The sequence below is a fragment of the Gallinula chloropus genome (assembly GCF_964237585.1).
Source record: "Gallinula chloropus genome assembly, chromosome: 4".
NCBI lineage: Eukaryota > Metazoa > Chordata > Aves > Gruiformes > Rallidae > Gallinula > Gallinula chloropus.
The window spans coordinates 67,236,434-67,258,352 of NC_140088.1; the positions used below are offsets into that span (position 1 = coordinate 67,236,434).

Here is a 21,919-nt window from a genome sequence, read left to right on the forward strand (position 1 = left end):
TAAGAATGATGATGACATTTTCAAAGACCACCCAAGGTGTTCCCTTTCTGACTGCAGATATGCTCAGGGTCTCTGTGGGACTTGCCATCTTTTCAGCTCACTCTCATCTTTTTGGCTTGCTATCATACTGTCTGTTGCCAATTCATTGGAGCCCAACATTGATGCTAGCAAAGACCATGTCATCATATCTGTAATGAGCAGTTGACTTTTAAAGGCAGCTTAAGCATATGCAATATATAAAAATTAAAGTTTACTGGTCATCACAGCTCTTAGGATTAATCAAGTTAGTAATTTGATTTTTCATGTAATTGCTTCTTAGTTGAAGATGAGACTTGCATATTCATTCAGTGCTAGGTCAGGTTCAGTGAACTCCTAGTTATTTATCCTTCCTAGAAGTACATCAGCAGATGGCCTAAAGAGATTAGTTAAAGTTATTCCTTATGATCTAATTATTTCAGAATTTTTTTTCCTTGAAGGAGAAGACAAATGTTTTAATGTTTCATTTTGGTGTTTTCTTAATGAAAACTTCTAGTGTGTAACACTTTCTGTTCAAAAAAAATCTGAGAATAAACAGGGTAAATGGTAGTTGACCAAAATAGGTGTCCATTTGTCCCACTGTTAGGGCGAAAGGAAAAGTAAAAAAAGTCAAACTCAAATACTTTTTTCAATTGTCTGCTTTCTCCTGCTAAGCAGGAGAGCAGTTCTTTACGTGACTTGTTAACCACGGGGCTTCTCAGGCTGGGGGCAGTTGACAAGTGACGCTGGAGGAAATGTTCAGTCAAGTGAGATTTTGGGGAGAAAAAGTCTCCTATTTTTAGCTAATTCAGGTATCCTGAACTGATACAGAAAAGTGCTGCTTTTGTCACAGCCTATCCAGAAGGACTGGGTTCCCAAGCATACTTTATAGTCTCTGCTGTCCATAAGTTCATGATGAAACTCCTGCTGACTTTGGACATTAAGATTTCCTGATTATTTTTATTTTTTGTGAAATCAGCAATTATTTCAGTTACAGAATCACAGAATTATAGGGGTTGGAAGGGACCTCGAGAGATCATCGGGTCCAACCCCCCTGCCAAAGCAGCTCCCTAACTCATATTGCACAGATAGGCGTCCAGACAGGTCTTGAATATCTCCAGAGAAGGAGACTCCACCACCTCACTGGGCAGTCTGTCACCCTCACTGTGAAAAAGTTCTTCCACATGTTGGTGCTGAACTTCCTGTGCTCCAACTTGCAGCCATTGCCCCTTGCCCTGTCTCTACAGACCACTGAAAAGGGGCTGGCTAATTCCCCCTGCATCCCCTGCTTAAGATAATTATAGACATTAATTAGATCCCCCCTTAGTCTTCTCTTCTCAAGACTGAACAGCCCCAGCTTATTCAGCCTTTCCTCATAGGGGAGATGCTCCAGGCCCTTTATCATCTTCGTAGCCCTTCTTTGGACTCTCTCCAGGAGGTCCCTGTCCTTTTCATACCAGGGAGCCCAGAACTGGACACAATACTCCAGGTGGGGCCTGACCAGGGCAGCGTAGAGGGGGAGGATCACCTCCTTTGACCTGCTGGCTATACTCCTCCTGATGCACCCCAGGATCCCATTGGCTCTCTTAGCCACCAGGGCACACTGCTGGCTCATGGCCAACCTGTCATCCACCAGGACCCCCAGGTCCTTCTCCACAGAGCTCTTCTCCAGTAGGTCATCCCCCAGCCTGTACTGAAACAAATGGTTGTTCCTTCCCAGATGCAAGACTCTACACTTGCTTTCATTGAACCACATCTGGTTTCTCCCTGCCCAGCTCTCCAGCCTGTCCAGGTCTCGCTGGATGGCAGCGCAGTGTTCCTGCGTGTCAGCCACCCCTCCCAGCTTTGTATCATTGGCACTTGCTGAGGGTGGATGCTATTCCCTCATCAAGGTCGCCAATGAAGATATTAAACAGGACTGGACCCAACACCAAGCCCTGGGGAACACCACTAGTCACAGGTCTCCAGTCAGATTCTGAAGCAAGCTACTGATCTGGTTACATGCAGCTTGGGACCTGCGACTCAAATCCTTGAGTAGCGTGTATGTAATCATACTGTCTCCTCGTAGAGCCAAAACACCATTTCTGGCTGCCTCTGGCGTTGCTCAAGCAGCAGTGTACAGAAAGCATAATCTCAGGAAGCAGCACTATCTCCATGCCACGGCAATCACATACAACGTCACGCTTGGTCTTTGGATCTCGGAGATGATGGTGGAAGCAGGACAGTTAGCAAGACAGCTTTTCCCAGTACAAACCAAGGAGAGGTGGTACAGGGCTGTTGCAGGGAGTGAGAGCATACAAGTGTCTGCTTTGTTCCTCTGCAGACCCCAGGAGCTGCCCCTGCCTTCACATGCTTGTGCCTGCTTTTGGTTTATTCTAATAAAAGCCAGAGGAAAATTAGGCCCCAGGCGTGCGTGCGGCCACGAAGCGCTGAATTATTTATAAAGCTTTGTATCTGCCATTTTTCAAGTCATTTTCTAAAACAGGACTGGAACGCAGGTTGTGCACAGGAGCCAACGTACCTTGAAAGTACATTTCTTCGTTTTAATAAGGTTGGCAACGTACCATGACTCACCATAATGAATTAATTCGGTGTTTACCATAACAGCACTGAGTTTAATGAGCTCACAATATTTATGCAACTATCTATAGATGTTCTCATGTCATTTGGGATTTACAAATAGGTACTAATACTTTTATTGTTGCTTTCTCCTGAGCGGGAGATACCTAAGCGGTGAAAAGCCACTTAAGTTCACCTTAACTTTTGCTGTGTTAAAAGTAGGCAGCAGATCTTAAATAACTTTATTTTTGCCTTTCTCTAGTTGTCTGGATTGTTAGCATTCAGCAAAACTACGTGACTTAGATAAAACTGTTGCAGAGCCATCCTTACAAAATTCCACCATTGTTATGTAATAAATATGATAAGTATCTCGTTTTGTATTACTGCAGATGCTGTTTTAAGTTCAGCCTTCTGTATTTGCAACAGTGTCCACGTAAGTTTAACAGATTTAAGTAAAAAGAAGTTCACTAATTTGAACAAAGTGATACTAATGTATGGGATGATCTAAGTAATGAGCACTGCATATTCTGAAGTTAATGGTTTATTGCTGAGCAAAACAGTAGCTCAGCTGCTTTCTCTCTTTTAATATTGTTTGCTATGCAAATCCTTAATGCTGAACAGCAGGTCTGGTTTACTACTGCTTCTTCTGTCGTATCTAGAAGGTGAGATGCTTATCCCTGTTTCTGCACACTGACTTCCCAGTGACAGCAGCCTGATGCTGAGTGCTGCCGTGAGGCAGATCAGAAGGCAACCACCTGCCCGCCCTTATGGGGCACAAGTTAGTTGGGTTTAAATCTGCTCAGAGTCTCTGCCAGAAAACAGGCTTTGCAGCTGGACCCAAGGGCACTCTTTTCCTGGGTTAAGTGGTGGGAACGCATGGAGAGGGAGCATGGCTTCGTCTAATCTGGCAGCCCAAGCTGCATTTGGCTGGCGTGAAAAATTTCCTCTCGTGGAGCCCATGATTGGCAGCTCATTAAAGTGCTGGCTTAAAAAACCAAACACAGAGGAAAACTGCAAACGGTTTCTCCAAACCCAGCATTTTTGTTTACAGATACCAAGACCTGTAGTGAAAGGGAAGACAGGGATAGATAGCTACGATCTCTTTGCCTCCAGATTCTTTGCTCATTTTGCAAGCTCTCCTCACATTGGCTCAGGCCACTTGGGAGCAGGCACTGACACTGTCCCCCTCTTTCTTCCACCTTGGGACAGCTATTTCTGCCCTACACCTTCCCACACCTCCTTCAGCCCCCCACATCACCTTCACCTCCAGGCTGTATTTTTCAATTTTCAGGTGCCCCTTTTAATTCTAGGCTAGGGATGGCTACCTGGGTAGGGCAGCTGGTGCTGGGCAACTGCCGTTTCTGAGTGAACACCTTCCCACCAGCTCTCTGAAGACTTCTGAGCCTTATTTCTGACCTTTCCCTATCTCTTTATTTGTGTGTTTGAGCAAGGCAAAATCACACGGGGATATTTCCTTCCTGTAGATGAATACAGATACATCCTTCGCTCCTCAGAGCAGCTTCATAACGATTCATGGATGGAATATGATGCAAATGTGACTTGTTGAACAGGAGAGGAATGACAATATTTGTTGGCACTGGGATAGCATCAAAGTCAAGGCTTTGAGCATCACCATGCGTCTGCCGCAGGGCCCCAAGGATAAGGTCAAACTAATGAAAAATCATCAGGTCTCAGTGAGACAATGAGGTGCTGCTGACAGGGAAGGAGGTAAAAAGTACCCCTGAGAGCCTCCTATATGACTGTCTCCATCCTTGGTCCTTGTTTCCCTCCCCATGGCTGGGACTGCCTCTTCCCCAGGCAGGAGGCATCAAGGCTGGCTGGGCAGTGGCAATCCCTCTCCAGCACCAAAGCCCTGTGCCAGCCTTGCAGGTGGCACCTGCAAATGCTGTTCTGACAAGCTTTGCCAAAACGTAAAGCCCACTCAGGGAGATGCAACAGGAGTTGGCATCACTCCAGTTACTGCCATGAATTGATTTAAGGAGTCGCTTCACTGAAACAACAAAAAAAACCCTTCTTCTTGTGGGTTCCTACCTGTCTACTTTGGTAACTGAAAGATGGTCACAAATCAGTTTAGTTCTATATCTTGTTTTATGAGAGGAGAGCCAAATACTATGAAGACTTGACAGCAGATTTTTGTTAGAAAAGCTCTGCTGTGGAGGTTTTGCCCAAGGAGTTTGACTCTTGGCTGGCCCCTGGAGAAGTTACTTGAGCTTTTTCATCCCACTGGCCCTATCTGCAGGCACCAACCACTCACAAATGTGACCCATAAGGGCTACCCAGGAGCCAGCACAAGGCACAGGCCACTGAGGTATACAAGTAGCTTTTTATTTATTTACTTCTTCACTTTTCCTCCCCCTTTCGACAGCAGGCATTCATTGCACGGCTTTGCACACCTTTCTGCAGCAGCCTGATCCAGGACACGAGAGCCAGAGTAGCACTTCATCATCTCCTCTTCCTTGTCACTGCTGCTGGTGAAGTTATCCCTCTGGATAACACATTCTTGGAGCAGGAAGCCAATATTCGGTAACCTTTGCCATCTCAGGCCATGCCATGTTTCTGATCTCATTGTAAATGGCCTGTCACATCTCCTGCTAGCTACTGATAACTCAGAATAAAAAAAGATCAAAAAAAGTGTTGTCACAGATGTCTCAATTCTGTAGCATTTGTGGCACCTTGCTATCATAGTAAGTTGGTGGGGTTTTTTTATCTGTGGGTATTTTGTGGGAATAATTACATTTCACTGCCAGCAGCAAAGCGTGTAGTTACTGAGTTGAATCCAGACCTGTTCCCATTGATTCAGTAGGATTTGTTCACATCACTGTCAGATTTGGAAACCACAGACAGTTTAGTTTTCTGTGCTTATATCTGCAAGACATCACTTGGCACTGGGAGTTCAGGGCCAAATTAAAGTGCATGCGGACATTTTCTTTTGCGCAGCTTAATAGCTTCATGTCGTTGCCTTGAAAAATGTTACGGTAACAGTTTCCCTGCCAGAGGAAAAAATATATTAAGGCCTGCACTCCATCTATAAGCAAGTTTTAAAGGTTGTATTTTTCAGGCAAATCAGATTATTTCAATGTATAAAGCTTCTTTTATAAGGTTTTTAAGACTATGGCATTTCAAAGCAGCAGGAAGGCACACACCCTACTTATTACTTTCCACCACTCTTACTACTGGCTTCTGTGTTGCAATACTGCTCCATGTCAAGGCAGCGGGCTCAAAGGTGCCAAGAACTGTCAAAGAAAAAGTTCAGTGGCAAAGATCTGAGCTTTGTGAGAGGCGATGCTTGCTGGAGTTGCAGCATTGTTATCATTCAGAGCATTTGGTTAATCCATTATTATTTTACTCATTTATTATCGAAAATCAAATATCAAACTGATTGTAGCGTCTGCCACCCAACGGGGATCTGATTAGATTGCAGAAGTGGACCCAACCAGGAGCTGCGGGGAATGCCTGTATTTCTATGGAAAGAGTGCCATCGTGTGGGAAGCTCGGCTATAGCTGTGCCTGCATGGGGGCAGGCCTGCAGAAAGTTCCCTTCCGCCGTGCTACAATTTTCACGTCTACAAAACTAGGAAGTTTCGTCATTTGAGGACAGGTTGGAAGCGTTAACTTGTGTTAACTATCACTTTGGTTCCACGAAGGGGTGAATTCAGAAACCGAGTGTTCATTAAGTAAAACAGAAACGGGATCTCCTTTTTCCTCTGTACTCGGTTAATATACTTAGATATTCACGCTCTTAAATTTCTCTTGATATGTATTTTACCTCTCAACATCTGTTTTCAGTTGCAGTATTACAGAGCTTCATTATAAGCTCTCCATTTCTCAAGCTTTTCCCTGTAATGATGCAATTACTATCCCAGCTTTCTGCTTCTATTTTTATGTTTTCCTTTAAATAATTGAACTTATATGTTACATCCATAAAGAAAATTGCCAATAATTACCAGGAGTACAATTAGGAATAAATCTTCGTTAAGGAACAAGCCAAAGTTCAGTGTCTTTATGCAAATGCCTATTGTTGAAACGACATCTTGTGTAATCAGGAATTATACTGACAAGCGAAGAATCATTTAATTAATGAGAATAGAGCAATCATTTGGATGGTTTGTTCTATTACTGGCTGAATAAAAGAGAGAAAATAGCCCTGCTCAGGGATTAGAGCTGCTGCTGGAAGAAATAAGCCCTGCACAGTTGTTCCATTACTGCGCTGTATAGATAGCACGGTCATTTCTAACCATAAAAACACGTATGCCAAATGTTTGGATCTTACACTGAAAATCAGTCTTCTGTTATTGCACAGGAACTTAGAAAAAAGGGGTTCTGTTAATGCTGACTATATGCTGCTAACCTGACAGACTGGAATATTTTGGCCAAATACTGACCTAAGTCCCAATGCAGGATGCTAGGGCGGGGAGAAGCAGAATTACGGTGAGTTATGTCTGTACATGCTGGATGTGTGATATGGAGTAGTGTATGGACTATGTTTGAGGTTGCAGAGGAGTAATTATGATGGGAAAGGACCTCTGGGTGTCTCCAGCCCAGCCTTGTGCTTGAAGCAGGTCTGGTCGGGTTGCCCTGGCGTTGCCTAGTGGGCCCTTGGATATCAGCAATGACGGAGATACTGCAAATTCTCTGTTCTGGTCTATCTCTTCCATTCTCCTTTTATCTAGTCAGAATTACTCAGGTTCCAGTTTGTCCCAGTTACATCTCTTCCTGTCACTGGGTCTCACTCCAGCTTCTCTATATGTTCCCAATAGGCAGCAACAACAGCAATCATGCGTATGGTCCCCATGACTTCAAAGCTCCTCTGAACATGGATGTCTTATGACAACAGAACAGAGAGTCTTCCTGTCCTTGACTTATCCTGGTCCACTCAGGAAGCTTCAGGATAGGGCTTCCCTAAGTTGGCATTGTGTTTGGGGCAATTCTAAATATAAATCCAGGAAATGCAGACCTTGTTTGCTGCGTTCCAGGGCTGGGCCTTGAGTACTGTCAGCAGGCATTGCACAGAATTTGTCCCACTTCTTATAAACACAAATCTATACAAACAAGGGCATTCTGGCATCTCCAGAACCACGTGTATCAACTGCAGTGTGTTCCTCAAGCACACTGTTCCCTTTGGGACAGCACAGAGGTGGACAAGAAGTTCCTCTCAGAAAACATTGGGATCCCAGCCGTGGGACATACTCCTAGGTAGGAAGCAGAAACTCACTCCAGAGCTGTTCTGGAATTTAAGTCACTGGTGGCTGCCTGAAGTCCCCCATTCCTGATAGGACCACAGCATAAGCAGTTGTTCTTTTGGAGATGCCACAGAGAATTTAGTGGCTTCGTTGACATGACTATCTGTTTGAGTGGCCTTAGAGATCGAGTCACCTCTGTATAGAGCTGTCACTCTGGGCTTCTGAGGTGCATTCAGACTCCTTTTCATGATACTGTATTTTTCTGAGGTTGAGGTGGACCACTGTGCTGAGCTGTTATGGAAGTGCTGAGTCAATGGGATGCAGTTCAGTCTCTGGTAGCAACATCCCAGACCTCTGCTGGTTTGTGTGCACTTGGATTTTTTGCATGCTGTGTCAAATGATTGCACGAGAAATTGTTTACCTTTGAATACTGAAATGAAAGACAAATTTATTCCATGAAGGAAAACATTCTCCCTCTTATTATTTTTAAATGTAATTTGAAATTGAATTTTTTTATTTTGGGTAATGAGATGCACCCGGCTGCTACTCTAGTCACTTTTGGTTGTTTTTAAAAACCCCACTTGGGAATAAATTAGCTAAATCTGAAAATCTTTTTCAAACAAAATTGTCATTCCTGAAACTGTTCACCCCATGGGAAGTCTCACAAAATACATTGGCCTAGCAAACAGCCCAGTAAGTCTTTGGTGCTGAGCTGGGTATGTGGGTGCAAGGACAAGGGAATTCTGCAGCAAAGAATGGAAATCGCTTACCAGCAGGTCGCATGCTCCCCCAGAGCAAGACAAGTTGAGATCTTTACTGGCTGCAACTCATACAGTTCTGCTCTCTCTCCCAAGCAGCAAGTAGGCAACCTGATAAAGATCAGCTTACAGTAAGGCAACATGTATCCTGTGGTACACCTGAACTGGAGTTTCTCCTGTATTTTTTTTTCTTTTCTTTCTTATTGAAATGTGTCTCCTCCAGCAATGAAAACATGAAATATATATTGTCTAATACCTAATGCACTATGAAAGTCAATTGACATTGTCTATAGTAAAGCCAGTTAAGAAAATACGGTATATTAAGTAAAGCATTTTTACTAAGGATCTTAAAAGAAGGAAAGAGCGACTTGTGTATGCTTTTCTGTATCTAGAGTGGGGCAGAGATATCCACATGCTTGGTCCTACAGGCAACCCCATATTCTGGCTTTCTTTAATCAATCGGTCTGGGTTCATCAGCTGCTTGGCTTCCCGAGACACACGAGAAGGTTGCAGGTAGTCAGATTACATGCTCACGCTCTCAGGTGCCACCTCCACTGCCCCACTGTAACCCCTGACTCTGTGCTTTCTCCTCAAGGATTTTGGAGCTGCAGCAGAATGGTGACATGGACATACTGAAGCATAAGTGGTGGCCGAAGAATGGTCAATGTGATCTTTACTCGTCTGTGGATACCAAACAGAAAGGAGGTGCCCTGGACATAAAAAGTTTTGCAGGTGTTTTCTGCATCCTCGCTGCTGGGATTGTCCTATCCTGTTTCATTGCAATGTTGGAAACGTGGTGGAATAAAAGGAAAGGCTCACGGGTTCCATCAAAAGAGGTATTAGACCCTCCATTCCTCCTGGGGAATTTTCATGCACCCTAAAGAATACTGCCTTGACTTTATTGCATTAGAAAGGGTGGGGAATTGAATGCCGATAAATTTTCTTAGCTTCCTGATTTCTAAGGTAAATGTTGTTCCTCAAAGATATCTTTATTCTTTCTGGAAAAGCTTGAATGACAGAAAACATATACACATGATGTATAAATATGAAACTATTCTAAGTAAAGGACAACTGTTACTTGTAGAATAGTACATTATTAATACATCAATATTTAGTTCATTATTCCCGTTGGTGAGAGCTAATTCTCACCAGTAAGTGCAAAAGGTTTCTTGGCTGCTTCTTGAAAAATATATCCCCTAAGCTCAGCGACTGAGTCTTTCAAAGTAGATTTGCAAAGTTTAGCCCTTTAATCAGCAGTTAGCTTCTTAAATAAGCTTGTCCCTACTTTCAGAAATGTTAACCTCTTGAGACTCCCATGAACTTCAGTTCTCGTTATTTAATCTGTCCAGAGAAGCAAGAGTACATTACACTTTTTTCAGATTCTGGCCAGACTTATTTCTGAAATTTACCAGTGATTTGTTTTAGAAAGTCTTGGATGGACACCATTGGGAGATACGTTATTGTACAGGAGAGATTAGTTCTCTTCTACACCTGCACGTGTAATATTTTTCTAACCATGGCAATCCACCCATCCCTTTACCAGCCATCTGAGCCTCATGCGGTCTTACAACAAATTTCCTACCTGCATTATTAAGTCTTTAGCTCTACAAAATGCTAGAAAAACATTGGGCGGGGGGGAGGGAAAGGGGGAGGGTTGTTGAGAAGTTATTAAAATGTACTTGGCAGCAATGCCCAAAGCTGAACCTAAATCTGAATTTTAATGTAGCGCTATCAAATGCAGCTTTTCTATCTGTGTAGCTTAGACACATCTGTGCAGCTTGTGGGGTATTGCTGTTAATTTGTGTGCAGTGGTCTCACCTTCTCTGCAGTTTCTCCATTGTGTTTATTCCTGCTAATCTAATGCTGCGTAATCAGGCAGGATTAATTATACTACCTGATTAGACAGCATTGGCACTGATGTTGGAATACGTTTAATCTTTTCTTGCCTGTTTTAATTCCCAAGCTTTTTTTTTTTTTTGTTCAAGATCTGGATCAGACCATTACTAAAAGAAAAAAAAAAAAGAAAAAGAAACTCTACTCTTTAAACTGGGTTTCTCATTAATGGAAACCATATAGTTTCTACTGGTAAATTATTTAAAAAAACTAAAATTTACTTTCCTGTTGTTTACCCAAACTTTCAGAACTTCATACTTCATATTTACCTGGTGCAAAACATGAAAACAAATAACAAAGGAAAAGAAAAAAACTATTTTATATGACTGTAAAATTTCCTATTTCAGTTTTCAAACAAAGCAAATTCAAGTGTATACTTTCCACAGATGGTATAATTTGGCCTCCTTGATCTTTGTTACGTGGTCATCATCTTAGCATTTAAAATTACATCTCAATGCTAAATTGAAAAGCTTGGCTCAAAACTGAGTTTAACGTGGACGTACGTGCTGAATGCCCCCACTGTCCTGGATGTGGGGGTCATTCAGCAAAGAAATACATCTTAACTAACTTTCTTAAAATTCATTTTAGCTTCCATGAAATCCATTGGCTCTTCCAGGCCACTAGTCCAGAATCGGGGGTCAGATTGGGCCAGTTTGTGGTCAGCAAGCCAACCCTTTTTCCTGGTGGCTGCCATCTTGTGCTCCAGAATGCAAGCATTTATACTGAAAAAAATTGTCTTATGGTTGCGAAGATAACATTTCGGTCGCGTGCCAGAAGTAATCCATTCAATGATGTCTGCCTGAGTCTGCAGACAGCCTTAAACGGTAGCTCTGAGAGAAGTATGAACCGCCCCAGTAATCTCAATGGGATGTTGACTCTGAAGCCTGATGATAATTTAAATGTGAAAACTGCTGAATATTTCACTACTGATCACACAAGAGAGAAGAGGAAAGATCATATTATGGAGATATGCACAATCTTACTGTGAGTGGGTCTCATTTTGGTGTATCGATTGGGTGGAGATCGGGTTGTGGGCTAAGCATGGGAGAATATCACCGCTTATATATTTTCACTGGTCTGACCCTAGCCCCAAATGCATCTCTGTAAGAGAAGAAAGAGGAATATTTTGAGTAACTTATAGAGGCTCAGAAGTCATAAAATTCCAATCTTTTCTTGATTGGCATTTTAAATTACAAAGTGTTTGTGTGTTTTTTTCAGAATTAAAAACAAACAAACAAAAAAAATCCCAAAGTTAAACAAAACCAAAATCCAACCAAAAAGAAGCAGGGGGGATATTTAGGACTGTCCCTCAGAGACATAGTCATGACTTGCACACGCTAATGGAGCCTCTGTATACTTCTTTAGCTTCCAATGTGGCCCCAGTTCTCCTGCATCTGTATGCAGCTCCAAAGTCTTTAGGAGAGAGCGTTTGGTGAATGCGTTTGGTTTTGGTGTCACCCGTGTGGTTGTTATGTGCATCCATGTCTATGTCCACATGTGAATAAACTCTAGACAGCTAAGTCTGAGAAACCAGCACTGCATTTTTTCCCTTCCTGTGATGAGCTCAAACCAAAGCCTCTGTGGTCAGCGATCCTCCAGTCCCTGGGAGATCCCTGACGCCCAGTTCCCTGCCCCTTTTCCCCTGGCTTGTCTCCCTGTCCCTGCCCTTGGAAGGTAACATCCCGGAGGGGAGCTGGCCTCTCAGTCTCCTTCCAGTCAGGCTCTGTGTTCGGCGTGGTACCAGTGCAAATATTTGGTGATCCATTTTGCTGAGTAGATGAACTCCTGCAGTTTGTTCTAGGTGTGGACTTTTTCAGAGTGGTTGACCTCATTCCTAGACAAAGGAGGGATCTCAAGCCTGTTCGGTATACTAGGAGTTTTGCCATTGATTCAGGGAGCTCTGGATCAAGCCAGTCATTGAATTGCAGTAATCAAGGCTGGAAGTCATCAGTGCACATCTATCGGCTGCCTAATTATCCTCTGTGAGGTCCTAAAGTGTGAGATATTTCTAGTGGCCTGGAAGAGCCAGTAGATTTCACAGACACTAAGGTAAATTTTAAGGTTAGTTGAAATCGATTTTTGTTCTGAATGAGCTGTGCTACCTAGGCTGAGGGAATACCCCCGTACGTGTTTGCTTAATGCCGCTTTGAATTAAGCTTTGCAGTTCAGTAGAAATACGTACATACCATACAGGTGATTTATTGTGTCACCCAGGACTATCTCCTCTCTTTTAACTTCCATGCATTTAAATCCTGTTTAACTGAGCTCTCTGGGAGGAGACATTTAAGCAGGAAAAGACACAGAGGTAAGAGAAGGGATGATATATTATAATATTCACTCCAGGCCACCTTCTCTTCTTCTCACCCACAGGAGCATAATTCCATGGGAATCGATGGAATTGCTTCTTCCTAGGCAAGGGGAGCATTAATCCCTCTGTTGGCATCCTAATACAAAATTGCCTGGTGTACTCCTTTCTGTGTGATGTCAGTGAGTCACCAGTGCCTGGATTTTTGTCTGGAAGCTCAGCTTTTCTATGCCGCAATTTGTATTACAAAGGCAAAAAGCAATCTGAGATGTTTTTGGCCCTTCCTTAAACCCTGAGAAGATGAACACTAACAAAGACAGCAACCTGACCCCTTAGAGCGTCCCATGTTGACATCCAAATTTAGTCCTTACTGCAGAGTTGAAGAACTGGCATCATCCCAGGCATTTGAGATTATGCTTTGCTTTCATGGCACAAAGTTTACTGTAATTCAGCTGTTGCTCATCCAACCCACCTAACTCTGAGCCTGGCTTTTCCTGACGGAAACCAACCGGTAGCACTTGGAGTTTCGTTGTTCGGATTCAGGGTTTGAAGGTAGCTGCGGGATAAGGGTCTGCCTCCATTTGGCTCAGCCCATCCAGCTTCAGGCAGTGGGGGTGTCTTCTGGTGACTTTCAGAGATGCTGTCAGCCAACAGCCAGACGTAGTTGTGCGTTGTGCTACCCGAGCAGTACTGATCTCACTGTGAAGCTTCAACCCAGCACAAACGGCGATGGTGAACGGTGCCTCTTGTTTTTCTCATTCCCCAGGACGACAAGGAGATCGACCTGGAGCACCTCCACAGGCGCGTGAACAGCCTCTGCACAGACGATGACAGTCCCCATAAACAGTTCTCCACCTCGTCGATTGACTTGACCCCGCTGGACATTGACACTTTACCCACGCGTCAGGCACTGGAGCAAATCAGTGACTTCAGAAACACTCACATCACCACAACCACCTTCATACCAGAACAGATCCAGACTCTGAGCCGCACACTGTCTGCTAAAGCTGCTTCAGGTTTCTCCTTCGGCAGCGTGCCTGAGCACCGAACTGGCCCTTTCAGGCACAGGGCACCCAACGGTGGCTTTTTCAGAAGCCCCATCAAAACAATGTCATCTATCCCTTACCAACCGACTCCTACTCTGGGGCTGAATATCGGTAGTGACCCAGACCGAGGCACCTCCATCTGAGCATCAGACCAAGTTCTTTCACTGTTTCTTTTGTAGGACTCCCTTTGCGAGGAGCAGCTGTAATATTGTGGGACTAACATGGATGTAACCCTTTTTCTTTTCCTTATCTTTTGGTTTTGAGGGCGTTTTCTTTGGGGGGGGGGGGGGGGGTTGTTTTCTGTTTGGGGTTGGTTTGGGGTTTTTTGTTTTCTTTTTTTTTTTTAATTTTATTTAAGAATGAGGATTATTAGCAACAACTCTTCCTCCTCCTCTCCTCTGCTTTCTCAGTCTGGTCTCCCCTGTCTCTCCTTATTCACTTTACTACTTGAATTGCTTACTCTTTGGTTTACCACCAGGTTAGGTTTTGGTTACTTCAGGCTTTTCATATACTTCAAATATAGGAAACATGCAGCGATTAATGCGTAAGAAAACCCCTGAGGATTACTTTACAGAAGGGCATTTGCTCCTCCGCCACCGACGCCTTTTTTTTTTTTTTACTATAATTGCAATAACTTAAGTCCTTTTCATGTATTCTGCTGCATCCAGTCAGCGCTCCACTGCTGTGTGTCCTTTTAACTGTGGACCAAAGGCAAACCCTGCAGTTTAAAAAAATGAAAAAGTGAAAAAAAAAAAAAAAAGGCAAAAATGGAAAAAAAAAAAAGCAGCAAGCAAAACAAATGATGTTAAAAGACCGTTCAGGCCCCATAATACAAGAATGCAATTTTGTAGGATTACAAAAAGCCATTACTATGCCAGTAAAACTACAGTTAAATCTACTTTTGCACTGCAACAGTGCATATGACCTTTATGTGATTGTACAGTGTTAAAAGTTTTTCTTATGTACAGTAAACTGTATCATATGGCAGAAGCCTCAGTTGTGTTAAATAAATTAGTATCTCATACATATATATATATACATATATACACACAGGTATGTATATATATATACATGTATATATAGCTATAAAATGACAGCCGTTGCTATTGCAATTCATTTAATAAAGCTTTAGTAAAAATGTGTTGTATACAGGAAAGATGTACAGTGCAGGGGGTCTTTTCATGTAGAAAAGACGGGTTGCTTTAATGTTATTCTGACTTGCATCGTTTGCCAACAGAGCCTATTTTATACTTTTTTATTAGAACACCCGGGGCAATTTACCCTTCGTACCTAGATGTAACTCCTATGGTTAGGTTTTGCATTGGCTATCGAGCAGTCTATAAGGCTAACCTTGATAATGTTACTTTTAATTAATAAGGCAAATGGAACTCTCTCTTAGGTATACCACGTTCATGAGCAACTAATATAGCCTAGAGAAGTTTTATCATAGATCAAAGGTTAATAAATCATTTTCCAAATCAGTACAGCTGATTGATAGATACAATAATGGCGTTAGTGGAGAAAAAAAAAAAAACACAACAAAAGCCCTTGAGAAATATGGATGTGGCCTTAATTATAATCACATATTGTTCTAAGGAGAAAAAGCAAACAATTGTGAACAAGCGCTCATTTTAACCCTTTATATGTTAAGTTAGATTTAGAGGAGCTACGTATTTTTTACATTAGTGCCAACTGTATAGAACAAGAGAAAGAACAGCAGTGAGAGCAAAACCAGTGCCCACTTTGGCACCAGCTTTTTAAAGTAACACTGTTACCTGTTAGAAACTTAGGAAGAGCTTTCGATTTGTAATCCTTAAAACTAAAAATGCAGTTAAGTAGGAAGCAAGCAGTTTATCCTGTGAGATTTTTGGTTTTGGTTTTAATGCAACCATACACTTATTTTAACCTAACTCATTCTCTGGCTAGGATTAATAGGAATCAGCCTATGTGATTTGCTTTAGGATAAATTAAACGGTATATTCTTCAGATCTATTCTATTTTGATGCTAATTCTGTTCTGGGGGAGCATCTTGTACTGTCACTGTTTTTTGTACTAAATCTTCAAATATTGTCTACTGTGTAAGGCAGAACAAATTCTTATCGTGCAAAAGGCCATTTTGTTTCCAGGGTAGCAAGTGTCTAAAAGCATGCACAACTTGCTTCCCCCTTGTAACATTCATGAAAACTCATCCACACTTCCGAGTAAAATGAAAAAAAAAAAGAAAAAAAAAAAAAGAAAAAAGTCTTTCCAACAAGCTATGTAGGGACATACCAGATGTTGCAGTGATTTTAGCTATTAAAAAAAACTGTTAACCATGTACGATATTTAAAATAGGCCTATTTTGATGTGTTGCCTATTATACAGATACACAAAACACTTTTTGGAGGCCTCAGTTACAAGTGGCAGAGCTTTCTGTGTATAATTTGTCTAAATAATTTGTCTAATAAAATTGTTTTCTAAACTTGTGCTTCCTCCTGTTTCATTGTAGAATGCTGTGGGGTTTTTTGGTCTGTGGCAAGGCTTCTACTCATGAATGGTTTTGCTACACCATTCCACTGGTGGGGATTTAGCCCATGGAGATGGGGTGAGATCACCAGGATGTCATGAGTCAGCTCAGAGTAGAGCATCTGTAGAAATCACCGAGATTTGCTCGGTGTACATCAACATTGGGTTTAGATTTCAGAAAACATATGGATGGCATGTCAGAGAGCGATTTTAGAGTTCATTGTAGAAATGTCACATCCCACCTCCATCCTTTTTTAGTAAAGTCAAGAAATTTTTCCTGGGCCATGGTCATTATTTTTATAGACTCGGATTCTGGCATCTTTGTGTGTGTGGAAGTTAGTTTGCTCTGATGCTGGGCATACTCTGCCTTTAGATTTGGCAAAAGTTTGAGTTTCGTTAACGTGTTAAACTTCCTGGCCCAGTCATTAGTAAGTCACGCGGGATGTCCTTGAAGTAAAGTCAGTCATGATGATTTAACTTGCGGCATCCAGAGTTCATCTGCTGGCTTTTTACATTCAATATATTTTGTTAGCTGAACAATATTTTTGAGCTCTTAAAATCTTCTGTTAAGCATAGCAGGCGTTCAGGGAATTTCGTTTTGTAGTTTCAAAAATACATTGGAAGGAGACCTCAATTCACTGTTACATTTAAAAAAAAAAAAATCTGAATCCAGCCAACACAAAAATCTAAAGGAAGTCAGATTATTGAATGTGACTTGAGGTTAAAAATTTAAAGATGCCTACACACTAATGCCAATAGGCTCATACGTCAGCGGGCACTAAACACCTAGCAACAGGATGGTGGGAGCTTTTATAATTGGACTATTTTTATTATTTCATAAAAGTCAGCCAAAAGACAAGCTCTACTTATTTTCTCTGGGGCAGTGCTATGGCACGCTGAGGCACTGACCCTAAAACCGTCATGCACGTTGCAGTGTGTCTAGTAGGGGTGCCCTCAGCCACAAAGATGCTTGCATGATCAGGGGCCTAGTTTTAGGCTAGTCCTTACCTGTAAAGTAATTGTGACCTCTCAGAAAGTGCTGTCTTGCCAGCATGACCAGTCACGCACTCTAATGTCAGCATCGTCCCTGTCACAGACACTTACAGACACACCTCTAGAGCTAGGTAGTTTTACAGATGCTACCTACGTACTCTCTATAATGGGCTGCATTAAGGCGAAGCCTATGGGACACTTCTCTCCTTTTCTGTAAATAAAGACCCAGAGAAGTAATAGCGTTAAAGCCCATCAAGTGTGCCTGCTGCCCTAGCGCCACTGGAACTACAAGCCAGCTGTACATAAAGAGCTGTTTGCATGGTGATTCCAGCCTTGCAACCGCTTTGATGTACCAGCTGCAAACGAAAAGGGAGCAGTGGAAGAAAACGTTATTTACCTGATTGCAAAGAACCACTTAACAAGATGCTTGTATTGACCAACGGTGAAATACCTGGAGATAAAACATAATCCTGCTGCACCAAGTGAGTGAATGATTACAGCCCTCACTGACTCAGCTAGAGCATGACCAGAGCCAAAGCCTCCTGGGACTCCCTCCTGTCTTCACAAAACAAAGCGCCAGTACCCTGTCCCTAAATAGGCCCGATTTCTTTTTAGGAGAGACTCTTTCTTCTGCACTCACATAGGCTGCCATGTAGCAATGAGGATGTAAAGCTGCCGCTCTGCACTTGAACACACACTGCAGCTGAGCCGATACAGCCTAATGGAGGTTAAGGCCTCAGATAAGTGTTATTTCTCGAATCTGCACAAAGGTGATGACGCGAAAAGTAAACCAGCTTCTCGTGTGCTCTCTGGTTGGCGCAGCTAATGAAAAAATAGTCTCCAAAACAATGAAGGCATCATACCAACACAGCCTGGCTTTACCCATTTATCGCTCAGCCTCGACAGCAGTATTTCCTGTCCACTCTATTTGGAAATAAATGTCAAAATCAGGTATCTGGTCCTAGGTATGAGTCATAGGCAAAGTTTTCAATAAACCCAGGAGCATGAACACAAGCATCCGCATGTCACATCAAGACCAGTGGGCAACTGCAAGTGCATCATCACAACCTATCAGCTTATCACATCTCACAGGTGGCACCGTTCGTGAGGTCAGAAATAGCCTCCAAAAGGAGGAAGGTCACTGCAGGCAAAATGATTCATGGCCTAAGGAATTCCTGACCAAAAAAAATGTACCAGTTCGACAAAAATTACAGGAGCCATGAATTTCATGAAAAAAATTACCTTTCAAAAGGTATAGTTACAAAACTAAATTTATTATCTGTCGAGACGTACAAAATCCTAACCCCCACACACACCCCATTCATCACAGTGGCATGACACTTTGCATGTACTACAGAATTTATTTCCAGAACATTCATCAGAAGGAAGGAAAATATTGCAGCCAGAAAACCAAACTGTCAAGTCATTAACTACTGTGCTCCAGGTCACACAGGAAACCTGAGGCAGAAGCGAGAATTTGGTTTTTCAGAACCAGTTCACTGCTGTAAGGGGAAAAATAAATTTTCCCTCCCCGAATGCTCAGAGAAGGACTTTTGCCTGAGGATGCTGGGTCGAGAGGGAGGAAAGTAGGGAGCCGAGACAAGGGTTGTACCACCCATGTGGGCTGGCAGTAGGAAGAGGCAACATTTGTCCCAGAGACACAATTTCACCACTGCTTCTGGCCCAGCAACCATTTCAGACCAGTTTTGGTCCCTTAAAACCAAGTGACAACCAAGAAACCATACAAACCCCAGCACAAATGCTTGGGATCAGTAACTGCTGTATCAGTGACAAAAGGAATCATGGGGCACTCTTCCTCTGCCACCACAACACGACAGCTCAGTGCTCCTGCAGCTCATTACTCCTACCAGCACTAGTAAGGCCAGCCTGTCTTCCTATGCAGGATGATTATTTCCCCTTTCAAAGAAGACAAAGCAATGCTTCTGTCCCATTCCATGCAACTCAGGATAAGGGACTGTTGTGGAGAGCCAAAGCACACCTTGACAACAACAGCTTTATTCACAAACCTAGCTATCATCCATTATAAGGCTGACCGCCTCCAAATCAAAATAAGGAGTTTAGGGCAAAGCTGATAATTAATAAGAAGTGGGGGGGGTGTGCACATGCACACCTGCATGAGAGGCTTGTTGAGCTCCTCGAGCCATCACAAGCTACAGGTGCTTCCATAAACTGCTCTTGTGGCCCATGTTGCAGTTGGCCTGGCAGCAGGATTCCTGTGCCTTGCAGGGTGAGGAAACTTGTGGCTCAGGCACAGCCTCTGTGAGGTGTAACACCCCCATTTGCCTTCGCAGCCCAGTAAGTGCTTTGTGTTCCAGTCCACTGGGTGATGGCTCTCCTGCTCCCTGCCACAGCTCTGTTTCAGCTGTTGCCTTCTTGTTGCACTGTCTCCCACCCCACCAAAAACAGCCCCTCTGATCCCTGGCACCAGAGTCAGGGGAGGTTGTGAAGAGCAGGAGGAGAAAGGAAAGGAGTGTTTATTTCAGGGTCAAGAGGATGCCCACCCTTAATTTGGGGTTCACACCTGGTTGCCTACCAGGAGAATGGAGCTTTACCTGCCTTTCCCCTCCCTGTGGAGTGGTGGGCTGCAGCAGCATCCTTGCTGTGCAGTGTCCTGTGTGACTTTAGCTGGGGCATTGCTGGAAAAATGTGGTGACCCGGGGAGTTGTACAGCAGCCCCTTCCTTCTCAGCTCCTCCTTCCAACTACATAGGCTTTTCTGTTAGCTCCCTGACTGCACACAGGACATATAGTTACCAGAAATATCATATCTTCCTTCTACATATAGGAAGTTGTCCCACCTGGATCTAACTTGTCTTTCAACTCAAAGAAAGGCTCAGAGGTGCTGGCTGCTCCCCTTACTTGACTACAGAGGGGCCCTCCTTTCCCATCCAGAATATGCCACAGCAAGCAAGCATTTTGCCCGGTAGCCCTGTGTGAAGCCAGTAAACGTTGTATGACTGCTAGAAGTTAAAAAGCACAGTTAGAATGGGGAAAAAAAATAACCTTTTACATGTCTGCCAGGGAATAAAAAGGGGGAGTGGGCAGCTCTGTGAGTGCATTGTAGCCCTGCCACCCCTGGTAAGCTTGCCTTCCCCCCCCCCCCCCCCCATGAGGGACATGCTTCTTCTCACACACAGTGGGGAGGTCTTGTTTGGTTTTGAATATTGCCTGCATATGAATATTCAGGGTGGGCCACAGTAAGAATAATCACAGCTGACCCATGTTGCTACTAATTAATCCTTTTGCTTACACATGGGGAATGGGAGGAAGAAAGCAAATACTGTGAACAAAGCTAGTAAGGTGGCTATTTGCTATTCCTATCTATCTGACTTGTTTTTAAGGAATAGTTTCTGTGGCATGACAGAGAACACAGCATGGAACTGACGTAGTGTAACAGGAAGCATGTTGCTTTAGGGAGCACTGCTCAGGGGCCGATGCGAGGGTTTGTCTTCCTTTAGCTTTTGTAGACCTTTCTGAGTAGTATCTGCTGTGGCTTGGATTGGGTTTATACCTCTGCGGGTTTAAGGGAGTGCAGATGAAGGTTTGTTCCCACCTCCCACTCTTGACAAAACAGAATTCCCTAAAATGCTTTCTATGATTTAAAAATATAAAAATCCCTGTAACATATAGATACAATACAGGAAGTATAGCAGGTACAAGGACAGCTTTGTTTTTCCTACATCAAGATAAAAGGTAAGTAGAAGAATAGAGCTGATACAGCTGAAAACCTGACTCTTGAAAGACACACTGTTGTCTTTGATGATAAACACCACTGTGATCTTCACTTTTAAAGGCTTGTGGTATCATCTGCCAACTGTAGGCCTATTCATAGGTATATTAGGCCTGTTAGATGAATTGAGAAGCGAAAACTTCTTCCATAAATGTTGGCACACACAATCAGTTTTCATTCTAAAACCTACAGCCACCAGGTCATTATCTATGGTATGTAGTCATTTACTGGAGTACAAATAGAAGTTAACCTGGAGTACAGATGGGAATTTCTGTTTCATAGGTCTAAGCCACGGAAGGAACTAGCAGGGACAGTGGTTTTGCATACCATCTCCACTCATTGCCCCACACTTTGTCTTCCTTGATTGAACAGTGGTTACTTGCAGTGGCCAAAAAAGGGGAAAAGAGAGTGGGCCGGGGGGAACAACCCACACAACCACTGTTAGCATTGGTTACCCTGCTGATGGAATCAGAACCCACGAACCCAGCAGGCTGTTCCCAACACCTAGCTGGGCTTTCCCTTATGCAGAGCTTTGGCTTTAGCATGGTTACTTCTCAGAGAAAAGCTGCATTGCTTGGTTCAGCACCTGTGCTGATGGCGAAGGGATGGAAGGAGTTAAATCCGTCCGTGGCTCCTAGCCCGGCTTGAGTTCGCCACGGGCCCTGCAGCGAGCCTTGCATCTGCTCGCATGTGGCCTTGCCGGGATGCTCGCCGCTGCTAACGGGGTGAGCGGCTCGCCCGTGCAGAGAGAGCCGGGGCGCTTGGGGCAGAGGCGGAACCCGCCGAAGGGTCCCAGCTCTGTCCCGCCCGCCCCACACACACCCCGCGGGCCCTCTGGGGATGACAACGGGCCGAGCACCCGCAGGGACCGGGGTGGGTGCCCTCGCTGAGCCG

General features: G+C 43.5%; 1 protein-coding gene across 2 annotated transcripts in view; it reads left to right on the forward strand.

Annotated features, from left to right (window-relative positions):
• GRID2 (glutamate ionotropic receptor delta type subunit 2) overlaps positions 1-13,920 on the forward strand; it is a gene marked incomplete at both ends in the record, with an annotated part of 718,543 nt that extends 704,623 nt beyond the window's left edge. For both annotated transcript variants that reach the window (XM_084263639.1, XM_084263640.1), the window contains 2 exons: positions 9,129-9,369; positions 13,498-13,920. In XM_084263639.1, the coding sequence (XP_084119765.1) occupies positions 9,129-9,369; positions 13,498-13,920 (664 nt within the window). The remainder of the gene's footprint in view (positions 1-9,128; positions 9,370-13,497) is intronic.
• Between the last annotated feature and the right edge of the window lie 7,999 nt (positions 13,921-21,919).